Below are 12,815 nucleotides of genomic sequence, written 5' to 3' on the forward strand. Positions count from 1 at the left end.
CAAGATGCTTAGCAGAGTGTCTAACATATAATTAGTACTCAATAAATGTTAGTGTAGCATTCAATATAGTTAGCTGTAACTATATTACTAACTTAGTGACTTAAGAAGTAGTAACCATTTATATAACTAGCAATTCTGGCTGGATTTGTCTGAGATCAGCTGTGCAGTCTTCATCTCAGTTGGACTTTCTCATGCATCTGCAGTTATCTATGTATCAGCTTTGTTGTCATGCCTGTGACCTTGGCTGAGACAACCGGGTAACTCAGCTGTGGTCCTCCTGCAGGCTATGCCAGGCTTGTTCTCATGGTAGTGACATGGCACCCAGGAGTGCAGTGGAAGTCTGCGAGGCCTCTTGAAGCCTAGGCTCAGCAATGGCACTCTGCCAGTTCCACCGCATCCTTGCTAAAGCAAATCATAAGGCCAAACCTGTTTTAAGTGAAATCAAGCTCTCCTCCTGCTGAGAGGAGGTGCAAAGTCCCAATGCAAGGGGCTTGGGTAGAGGGAGGGCAGCAATTGCACAAATTCTACCACAGTTGCTATTATAATTGCTTTTCCCACAAACATTAATGTTAACTCTCACTGACTCAGAGTCTCCACTGTATGACTTTAGGAATTCCTGTCTCAAGGAATTTAAATATTTCCAGGAACAACCATGATTTGTATATTTGCTTATCTTATTGAAACAGTAGCTGAAATTTGAAGGAATGATAATTTTCAACACTCTTAATTTTATAGTTTTATGTGTGTATCCTATTGATTCTGGGATAGTAAGAAGGTGGGTAAGCTTTCCCATATCTCTTGAAAATGTAACTATAGTTTATTTTGAGGAAAGATAAATTATGTAGATGTGTATATTTGTCTCTTAATTATGTTCGTTACTCTGAATCATGGTAAATTTTAATAGAGAGAACATAACACTAGAAGAAACTATTAAGGCCTATTTCTTCATACTTAGAATTAAGTTCTGATGACAAGCATGGGCTTAGCTTTTGAGAAAACAATATTTAATTGGAACAAAAATAAAGTTAGCAATGTATCTATCCATATGGTTTATTTTTTTCCCACCTCTTTGACTTTCTCTTTCTCCCAATGCTTTTTCCACTCTCTATAGGTTTATGGGCCACTCTCTGTCTTTCCGTCTCATTGTTTTCTTGTGTCTCCCCACTGCCATTCTGCCTCTCTGTCTTCCGTTCCTTTTTTTTACTCTCTCAACTTGTTTTCCTGTATCATACTTGTCTTTTTCTCTTTTTTTTCTTCTTCAAACCAAGTCCACCACCTTTATAAAGACATATTTATGTAACTAATACTATGTTAAACTGTTCCTGGTCTTCTTATTCCAGAATCATATAGCTCTTTTGAAATACACCTAAACCAGCAGATCTCCAAATGTAGTTTTGGGCCAAACCCATCAGCATCTTTCAGAGTTTGTTAGAAATGAAGATCCTCAAGCCCCACCCAGACCTACTGAATCAGAAACTCTGCTGGTGGCTCAGCAATGTTTCAATAAGCTCTTTGTGTCATTCTGGTGCACAGTAGATTCTGAGAACCACTGACCTAAACCCAAGTGAGCAGAAAATCGAGAACACATGAAAAATGGTAGTAACAGCAGAAATGATCTAGAATCAAGCTTTTAACATGGTGTGCAAGTGTTTCAACTTGCTAACAAACTCGATTATTATCAATTATCTAAAATTGCTTAGTCTCTGTAAGAAAAACTGACACCCTGCTAGTGATAGTCATCTGAAAATACACAAAAAAATGAACTCTCCTCAAAATTTCAAAAATGGCCACTTGGCATGCTGCTGCTTGCAGTCCATGCATGAGAAGGTTGGAACTCCCCAGTAAGAATGACAGAATTTCACTGCAGTCCTTAGACTCCAGGAAATAAAAATTATGAGATGCAGTTATTTCTTCTTGCTTCTTATTGCTTTAATTTTCTTCACCAGCTGTAGGATTTTTTCCTTCATTTTATAGTATTTGGATAATTTATTCTCCCCAGGCTGTTCATATTTAAGATATCCATATTTAAATTGTGTTCAATGCTAATTAAATTAAGTCAAAATGTTTTCTATAGTTTCCATATTTTTAGAATATGGAAACCTTGGGCTTATTTGAATAACAGCATTAAATATATTTGCAAACATGTAAAATACAATATCTTAATATATAAGTAAAAGAAAAACACACAGCTAAAAATCACTTTTAGAATGATCATTTATAATTTAATGTATATGGTAATTAAAAATTTTTTTTTTCTAATGGATAGGACTTTTTCCTTAATTAGACCTTTTAAAATACATCTTAAAACATAGCTTCAAAAACCTCTCCCTTATTTTCTTAAGCCATTTATATTTAGAAAGAACTATTACTTTTGTATTATCACAGGCATCTTAAACAAGTACTTAGTTGGGTATTAAGTTCCTGGTTTTCTTAGAAAACCCATAATTCTCTATAATAAAACACTTTACTGAAAACTAAAAAATCTCAATAGAAAAAGCATATGATATCAGATCGCTGAACAATTTTCATGGACACAATGTAAGCAAAAGCAATGGAATTAAAGTTTACAATTGAATCCCCAATAATTCCTTTCTTTCTAAAATACTTGCACAATACAGATTTTATATGCATATAGGGACATGTAAATGTCAAAACTGAGTATACCATTTTTATAATAAATTTGATCATTACTGATAAACTTCTATATGGAAATGTGTAATTTTTCCCCTGAGTTATGCCATTTGATATAATTCCCCTATAAGTTTCATACGTTTTTGCCATGTATCACTAACTGAGTTTCATCTCAGAACTACCACAGATGCAAAGTAGAAGCTCACTAGAGCAGTTTTTATGAGGCAATGACAAACCATAAAGAGAGACCTTTTACCTTTCAGCTAAAATTCTCAGACATTTTGGAAAATACATCTGAGTAAATACCAAGGGAACCTGATTACAAAAAAGGAAGGACTCTCGTTCAAGAATCATTTATGTCCATTTTAAACTGAGCACAAACTCAGTATTAAAAATAAAATACTAACATAGCATCAAACTCTCAGATGCTATAGAATTTATTCACTCCATCTAGATTTTTCTTTAAAAGAAACTCTGCATTTCCAGATTAGAATTTACTAGCATTTCTTCTGCATTACAAACAGATGGCTCTATGAAGAGGGGTCCTAGATGCAGTTACACAACCTCAACCTCATCCCCCTGCTAGAGGCAAGTTCCACCGTGAAGACTCAAATTCTGATGCCTCCCCTCTGACTCTCCTTGGACCTCCTTCACCTGCTCTGCCCTTTAGCAGCCTTGTCTACAGGAAAAAGATAAAGACATTGGTCACTGTTTCCATGTTAGTATTTCCATAATTGATAGGAAAATGAAAACCTCTTCTAGTACATACTGGGTAGATTAATATCCACTAAAAATTCATGCCCACCCAGAACCTCAGAACGTGATCTTATATGGAAATGAGGTCTTGTAGATGCAATGAAGGTAAAGAGTTTCTAGTTTCCAGCAGATCCAGCGCAGGGAGAAGGGAGGGAGATAAGACCCTTCCACTCTCTGTCTCTGGTCCGTGTCCAGCCTAGGAGCAGCAAAGCCCATTTTCTCCTTTTTTTTTTTGTTTTTTCAGCTCTATTATCAATGCCCAAACTTAGGCCTTAGAAAATCACATACTAAGAATTCGACTCCTTTGTTATCTGCAAACTTCTGCGCCATCCATTCCCCAAGGCAACGAAAGTGGAAGACGCTCAGCCTACTATAGAAAATGGGCAGAGAGTGCAAGGAATTCAAGAGAAGAAAAACTTTGTTAATACCCCAGAATGTTTTCCTGTGGCTGGCTTGGCACTTACTAATCTATAAGAATTAGATCAACAGTATTTATTTATAAGTGTGATGATGATAATATAATATTTTTAAATAGGATTGTAAGAATGAAGTATATTCAAGGACTCTTAATTTTAATGGGGCCTATATTTAAAATCCTGGAACACTGAATATTCCTTCATTTCCCAAATACAGCTTTTTATAATGCTATCAGGAAGATGGCGATGCCAGGCGTTTGATATAGAATTTAGCTCTTCTCATTTCAGAATACTCCATTAAAGTTGGTGTTTTATCTTTTTGTAAGGTTAAAAACACAGGAGAAAAAGTGACATGGGTTATAAATATGTGTATACACAACCATGCATTGTACATTCAAAAATGATTGGTTTTCTATTTATTATTCTCAAAATAGTATTGGAAATAACCTAAGTAGCTGAACTTTTGACTTTTCTATAACTACAAACCATGTTTTGAACTGAAGACATGTTGCTGTGTTTATCCGATAATGCTTAAATGAGGTTTGGGATAACTCCACAGAGACATTCCATCTCAGGACACTTCCTACTAGGTAGGACACAAAATACAGTTTCTTTAGTGGTCTCGGTTTTCTTTAAAATATGCCCAGAATAATGTCGCACTCCTTAATTTCTTCAAAGAGTGGCCTCCAAAGGTACTAAGAGCCCAAAAAGAAGCAAATGCATTCTGTCCAGGAAACTGCTATTATCATTCTAATTCAAGGACATGCCATATAACTAGTTTGATGAATTGCTCTGCCTGGTCGGGCTGCATCTTGAGGTTATTTTAGTGGCCCAGGGCACCTCATCTCAGGATCATTACTTTCTGAGAAAAGAGGCTCCACACAGTGTCCCAAGAATGGGTGCTGAGAATTGAGTAAATATCTTAGAATCAGGAATGCTCTGCTTTGCATAAATTTAAACTTTATAGATTAACCACTTATTCATTCGTTCATCAGTAAGTACGTGTACTTTGTAACCCATAAGATTTATGCCTTCATTTAAATAAGAAATCATTTAACACACAGTATTATCATGCCCTTCTTTGTTCTGACCTGTTCTCTGACAGAGGTATGAGTCCCTCAACTTATGATTATTCAGATCCAAAAACATCAAGGGAACCTAGGAGTGGCTCCTGCAAATCTCTGGGAGTGTTTGAGAAGCATGTTCTGAGGACTAGCCACAGCAAAGTCCCCTGGGGGCTGGTGAAAGGTGCTGAGTCCTGATCTAGTTCCATAGGAGTGGAACCCAGAAATCTGCATTTTTAGCAAACACCACAGGTGACTATCATCACACCCATTAAAGTTTTGAAATGATTCACTTCCTAATGCAAACAGTTTTATTACCCAATTCAGAACACCGAGAAAATGATTAATTAGTCTAGAGCAGTGGTTTCTGAACGTTAGTAGGCATCAGATCATCTAGAGGGCTTGTTAAATATACATATTGCTGGGCCCCATCTACAGAGTTTCTGATTCAGTGCCTCTGAAAGGGAGACCAAGAATTTGCTTTTCTTTGTAGTTCCCAAGTAATGCTGCTACTGCTGGTCCTGGACTACACTTTGAAAGTTACTGATCTAGACACATTCTTTCTTATGCAAATGTAAAAGCAAACACCTCTGAAATGTATCTAGCTCATTAAAAGGGTTAAGCAAAATTAAAGATATTTATTTAATGTCTGAGTTCTCCTTTAGTCATACTGGCATGTAATATTAATAGAAAGAATGTAGCATTCCCTAAAAATGTTTACCACAGAACCTTCTTCTCAAGAAGAATCTTGGGAAACTAACTATTTGAGAAAAGCCTAATATAGCACCATGACACATAAGTGCATGCAGGAAACTTGGATCTTTCCCATTCCCATCCAGACCACATCCCTTGAAACCCAACATCCCATCCGCCCCACCTCACAAGCCAATGTCTGGAGAATCTGAAAGCATAGGAAGGGGAGAGACATTGTCCAGTATTGGAATTGATGTGTCTAACCCACTTTTCCATAAAGCTAAATTGTAACTAATGGTGCAAATGAAATAATGTTTTAGTATTTTATATACTTTATACACTTCATTAGAGCCACATTTAACTATATTAAGGTATAATTATATACCTTAGTAGTCACTGAGGTATATAAAAAATACATAAGAAGATTATGTCCTACCCTACTCTCATAAGAAGATAAATATATGTATGTAAATAAGCATAGTATGAAATAATTACAGTAAGTATAATAAAAGAGATAAAAGCAAAGTGCTTTTAAATTATAAATTACTTGCATTAATCTCATTTGAGTGTTTTAGACTACTTGATTATTAACAAAATCAACAACTTTGCTAAAGAGAAGAAATATGCTCCTTCTCGTTAATAGGACTTTTCTATTACTAAAGCTAACTGTCCTCTACTGCGAGGTGAAAAGGGCTCTAGGCTGACTAGGGTGAATTTCACAATGCAGTGCTTCCAAAACTTAATTCTAAGGCTCACCTAGGGTCCTTATAGAAACTATAGCTCTCCAGACCCCATACTGACCAAATAAATCAGAATCTCCAGTAGAAGAGCCTAGAAACCTATTTTTTTGATAAGCACCTCCCAAAGTTTTCTTGTAGAATGAGAGAGACTGGGTTTTCTCTAAGCATCTTTGAGAACAGAACCTCCTCATTCATCCATTCATTCAGTTAGCCAATATCTATTCAGTTCAGCATGCAAGATCAGCTTTTTCTTGATCTATGTCATTATATTCATTTTTTAGCTAAAAAAATGTGTTTGGTAAGTTACATATTTTTTAATTAATGTTGTTTGTACAACACTACCAAAATATACTGGAAAGCAAATCCCCTAATAATATTCTCTCAGTACAATGCTTTTTACACTACCCTATGATGCCAAAAAAATGTTTAAAGAATCAAATTTCAGTGGGATTGTTACTGAAGTGTGAAAAAGCATTCTACTCACTGCCCCCATACATCTTTAAAATATGAAGAATACAGGACTTAAAATGTAGAAATAGATCAAAAGCTGTTTCCTTAAAATGCTAACTTCCCAACTTTGAAATTTTGGCTACATTTTCTGTATTATATATTTCTGCCTTATGGTAGGAGGAAGAAAATGCTTTAGAAAGGCAGAAAGGAAGATAAAAACAAATTTCTAAAAAGCTTGTTTGTTTGAAGATGTTGCTATTTAAAAAGAGACCTCCCCACATAATATATACTGTGACTTGGAGAAGCATAAGCAGATTTGTCCTATTTTTTTTTCTGCATTTTAAAATTTCCCACTTCCTTTCTGACAACACCTCTTGTTCTCTTCCTTTCCTCTTTTTTTTCATCTGGGGTTGGGGACAAGATACAATGAGGTAGAAAAGGAGAAAAAGGAGCAGGATTATAAGAAAGACACAGAGAACAGAAGCAGCATGATGGTTGGGGACAAAGGATTAGGCAAGAGCATAAAGCCCATGATTTTAAAGACTGCACTATTAATGATAAAAATTCAGTACATTAAAACAGTTCATTTGTAAAAGTTCAGTTAAACATAGGGCCTGCTAAAGAAGCAGAGTGAGAGAAAATCACCCAACTCCTCACCAGATGAATTTCATAGCAGCAGTGAAGCACAGAAACAGGCCTGTGTTCTGAAATGCTGTCGCCTTGCCTAATTTCCATTGCTATTTTCTGAAGTCCAGGTGGATATGTCAGGAAAATGAACATGAACGTGAGTGCACCTCCTCCTCCTGCACAGAGTGCTGCAGGCACTGGCGCCTGCAAAGTTAAGTCCTTCAGACGCTTGCAAGACCACATTTCAAAAACCCTTACTCTGTAGGTATACAAAAAATTATTTATAAAAATAATCAATGACTCAACATACCCAGAGTGAAATGACTTATTTTATATATTTTACTTATAATATTTATCAATGTGTAAAATTTTATAACATTAATATAAAAATTTATTTAAAAAAGATTTTAGTAACATATTAATGATTTGCAATACTTTCATTAATTCCATGGATGATAATAATAATGATGAACTGTTTGTTATTTAAATACATTTTTGTATAATTACATAATTCCCATGTAAGAGCCTCTATAATGGGAATGAAACAAACAACAGAAAGTAGGTGACAAATTGTAACAGCTAAATATTTAAAGCTGATGTTACACAAAAATTGGAATTATATAGTTAGAGTATAAACTGATTAAATCATTTCTTTGGCCTAGAAAATAAAAATCCAAAGATGTTATTGTTTTAATTCTTTAGTTATGTTAAGTAAGTCTGTTTCTTAGTAAATCACTTAAACTTCTCAGAATTTGTTTTTCATCTGAAAATGGAGATGACAATAATGACCAAATAGAATAATTATGAGGCCAAAGCAAAGTATCCAGAACAGTATAGCAGGTGCTTACTAAATGTTAGTTTTCTCAGATGCCAAGTGCTAATATTCAATTTCTCTGTTAAAATGAGGGAATTAAAATTTCTCACAAAATTCTTCTTTTTTATACTTAAAGATATGAACCAATTTTAAAAGTAAAAACTTGCACCAAAAGTCAACAAATCAGCTAAACCAGGAAAGGGAGACAGGTTAATGCTGTAAACTTCAAAAACTGACAACCAAGGAAACAAATAGATGATTCTGGAGCCTAAGAGAGCAGAACACTTTGTAAGACTCCTTATTCTATCTCCAGAACCCAGATGGGAGAGGCAGGAAAATGCTGAAAACTGTCACCAACATTCCTGTAAGAGAGACCATACCACTAAACTCATGGGTTTAGAAAAAATGCACTATTTTGTTCTCATTCATGAGCTTCCACTCGAGCTCCCCAAATTAACTAAATGGCCAATCATATTTAAACCATACTTGAATCCAAAAATTCAGTCGGTCTCTGTATCTATTAGGGTTTAATGTAAGAAACAGAACCCACTCTAGGTATGTCAAACAGAAATTAGATAACTGCAAAAGTTTCAGAACAGCCAGAAGAGTGGGAGTCAGCAATGCCTCCACTGGAGCCATTAGGTCCAAGAGCACTCCCCCATAACTGCAATCCCGGATCTGAGACAGCCGCTGATCCTGCTGCCCCTCCCACCAGCACGACCATGTCTTGACATCCACAAAGCTGGTAACACCTGAAACACCCTGCCACTGCCACAGCTGTCTCTTAATACAGTTTCTCTGTTTTAGACATAGCTGCAGGAAAATGACCTCTTCCTCCCTTCTACCAACCAAAATATGAATGAGTGCACCCAAATCCTAGCTATAAAGAAAATGTGAAATGTTGTTATAAGCTTTTCAGTCTCTGCCCTACAGGAACACACCAGTGAAGGGGGCGTTGAATGGAGGTTGTGAATAGGTCTGCAGTATCCACTATGGATTTGGTGCAGCTGTCCAATCCAATGGCCATTTCCCTCATAACCTGCCCCTTTGGTGACTCAACATCCACATGCATTTGCCTCTCAACAACTCAAGCTGTTTTCTTTCTTTTCTAACTATCACGACCATCTATCTATGTTAATACATCTCCAATATCAGTTTTAATATGAAAGAAGATGGAGGAAATCATAATTAATGTACTAAGAACAGTGTGTTTGTTTCACTGTATCTAAAGTACTGTTTCTTGAAGTATGGTCCAAACACTGCTTGCAGAAGAATGACCTAGAGTACCTGTTAAAAACGGAGACTAGGAGACCCATCTCCGGTGTATGAAATCAGAATCTCTAGAGGTGCGGCCCAGAAATCCACATTCGTAACAAGCTCCCAGATAATGTTTATCTCACTCTGTTTGAGAACCACTCATCTACTTTTAAGTGAGGAACCATTTTCCCCCAGCAAACCAGAACATTTATATTTTCTTGAACTTTTCTGCTCTCTGAATTTTATTGTAGGAGACAACAATGGATGGTCTTTGCAACTTGACAAATATTTTGCCAATCACTTCAAAATGATTTCCCCAGATTACTTTGACGCAGAAATATCAGAATGCCGTAAGTAATCAGATGGGTTGAGTTGCCTTTACCAGAATTTCATAAGACACCATGTCTTTAAAAGTTGCTTCCAACATATTTGTTTTTTTTTTTTAAAAAATAAAGGTTAGTTATAGTTTTTCTGTTGCAAATTCTATTAGATATACAGTCTTAATTTAAGAATTTTATTTAGAAATGACTCAAGGATCTTAAATGTAAAAGTAATAGATCATGCCAGGTTTGTGTACAAAATTACTGTCAGTCAATCAGAGTTGCTATTTTATATGTCCCCTTTGTAGAATTACAATAAACTCTAATACAAAGGAGACTGTGAAAATAGAAGAGCAGAAAAGCTGTTCAGATCTTACTTTTTGGAAGTTAAAAATCTTCTGAGGTCTAAACTATACTAGAAAATTTACTACAAAAAAAAAAGTCTTATTAATTATAACCTGCGATATTTAGTGATATACCAAAAACTTACAAAAATGATGAAGAGGGTATGGGAGGGTACAACCTCAAAGATTAACTTTATAATATTTTGGATCAGGAAGATCTATGTAATTCGTTTTAAATAAATTTAGTCTATTCTAATAAATTGTGCAAATGTAAATTTATACCTTGGAGCTGTAATTTTGATCTTAACTTTTGAAAACCTTAGTTAAAAAGCAGAGGTTAGCTAGAGGAATACTTTACTATAATTTTTCCTTTATGCAAATTACAGCTTTTGTTTTAATTTTTAAAATTTTTGGCATTATTTGTATTAGTTTTGTTATTATTGTATTACTCAGAAGAGATTAATAAAAATTACTAACAATCCCCAGTTTGAGGGAGGTGCATTCCTCCCGTAAGTCTCAGTTTACTCAGCATTCTGTCTCGACCTCACTTTGTCTTCCAGAGTACGAAGACTATATTACTTGATCACTGAAAAGCTAAAAGCTTTGGGGAAAGAAAAAAGTTAACAGGTATAATTTAACTGCTAATGTAATGGGAAAAAAATTAATGAATTAAGCCACATTATCTCAAAATATAGTTTTTATTTTCTTTTCATTTTATTGTATACGCTTTTCATAAATTTTAATTGAACCTTTGTATATCTCATCTTTTTCTCAAAAGGACACAAAGCTTTTATTTCTAAAGCTTTGTTCTGAATTTTGGAGTAGTTAGGTCAAAGAGGGAAAGTAAGGGGCTACATGACTTTCATTGTCTGGTTTGTAAAATAAAATTAAACAAATAGGAGGAAAATAGGTCAAGTCAGCAAGAGAAATAAATTTTTGCCTGATCCTGAACTCTGAGAGAAATTTGTCACAAAATACAGAGGTAATGTTTTTATTGGTACTTAGTAAAGAACACACATTTAATTTTTAATTGGAGTTTTTGAAAAACAATTCGAGGAGGAGTGGCAATAATTAAATATCTTTTTGAAACTTAAAAGCAGTATAAAAATGGGATAGAATGTATAGTGTAAAATTTGGGAGCGATACTTGAATTAAATTTCCTATTGTGCCACTTTATCTAAATCAGATTATTATAAGGATTTATTGGAAATTATTCCGACAATGGTTTATAATCATTTTTGGCTGAATGAAAGACTGTGAGGAATTCACATTTATGAAGTCACTTCTCAAGAACAGTATCACAGAAAACATTATATCTACTGTTAACTAATATATTAATAAAGCTTACGTTTGAGGAATTTGGAAAGTACAGAGATTTGGAAAGAATTCTCTACTCAATCATAATTTCAGCCTTCAGAGGATACCAGCATTAACCAGCTGGTGCAGTACTCATCTTTTTTTAATTTAACATAGTTAAAATTTCCTATATAAAATATTTTTATCATATTTTCAATTAGCATTTTTGTATTATCTAAAAGCATAATAATACTGTTTATATTTTTATAAGCATATAATATATTATTGTATGTTATTATAAACTCTTTTAAAATATTCTATCACCTATGTTTTTAAGTGACATAATTTGCTTAATCTTTTTTTGTTGTTGGGTATGTGTGAGTTTTTTGTTTGTTTGTCTGTTTTTTCCCTGTCGTAGGTAAACCTGTAATCAGCATGTATGGATTATCTTAACTCAGCCTCTATAGATAGGAAAAAAAAACACACTGGAATCTTATTGCCCTCTATTTTTATCCTTCTTACTCTCAGGAACTTCACCTTCCTTTCAAACCCTCACCATCTTTTCCCTGCAATATAAACACACATTCACGTTAGATATGGCCTTTACGTAAAGAAGCAGATCAGTTTTCAGAGGTCCATAGCCAAAACCGTTATTTACAACTGTAAAATTATTTAACAGGACAAACAAACAGAGACTCATGGACATGGACTATAGACTAGTGATTACCGGAGAGTAGGGGAGAGGGGAGAGGTAGATGGGGTAAAGGGTTTAAATATGTGGTGACAGAAAGAAATCTAACTATGGGAGGTGAACACACAGTGTAAATATATATGTGCCTTACTGTTAAAGCGTATAGCTGAAACTTAATGGATTTCGTTAACCAATATCACCATAAATAAAATAAAATAAAATTGTTTAAAAGTCAAAACTGAAAGTCTGCAAGCAGAAAATTCTCATAGAAATTTTTGTTTGTCCTATGTTAAGTTAGATATTATCATTTTTAAAATAAGTAGTTATATGTAAAACATTATATTCCAGCATCTCCGAGGAAGTTGGTTGATTAAACTACACATGTTCCTATCCTAATATGGCAACAGTTAGGGAGAAGCTGTTCCACTGGGACATCTGGACACAGTCTACACCTGCTTCGCCTGTTCCCTGCAGGCATTTGAGTCTGGAACCTCTCTGCTCTACAGTTTATGGCTTCTAAGTAAATTTAGAGGGGAAGCACTCCTCATTGCTCTCAGTAATCATCTGTTCCTCATCTCTAGAGGCAGGAATCAGACTGTATTTATTATGCTGAATAATAATTTCATTTTACCATTTATCTATATGAACACGTTATTGCAAATCTCTCATAGGCTTTAGAAATATTGGATCACATCTTCAAGACTCTCACTACAGCT

The 12,815-nt window shown here is 34.7% G+C and overlaps 1 protein-coding gene across 1 annotated transcript in view; it reads left to right on the plus strand.

The window, feature by feature from the left end:
• RXFP1 (relaxin/insulin like family peptide receptor 1) overlaps positions 1–12,815 on the plus strand; it is a 93,282-nt gene that overhangs the window by 37,777 nt on the left and 42,690 nt on the right. The window contains 1 exon segment of the mRNA XM_023532713.1: positions 9,700–9,798. Within this exon segment, the coding sequence (XP_023388481.1) occupies positions 9,700–9,798 (99 nt within the window).

Source organism: Pteropus vampyrus, unplaced genomic scaffold (genome assembly GCF_000151845.1).
Source record: "Pteropus vampyrus isolate Shadow unplaced genomic scaffold, Pvam_2.0 Scaffold88, whole genome shotgun sequence".
NCBI classification, from domain to species: Eukaryota; Metazoa; Chordata; class Mammalia; order Chiroptera; family Pteropodidae; genus Pteropus; species Pteropus vampyrus.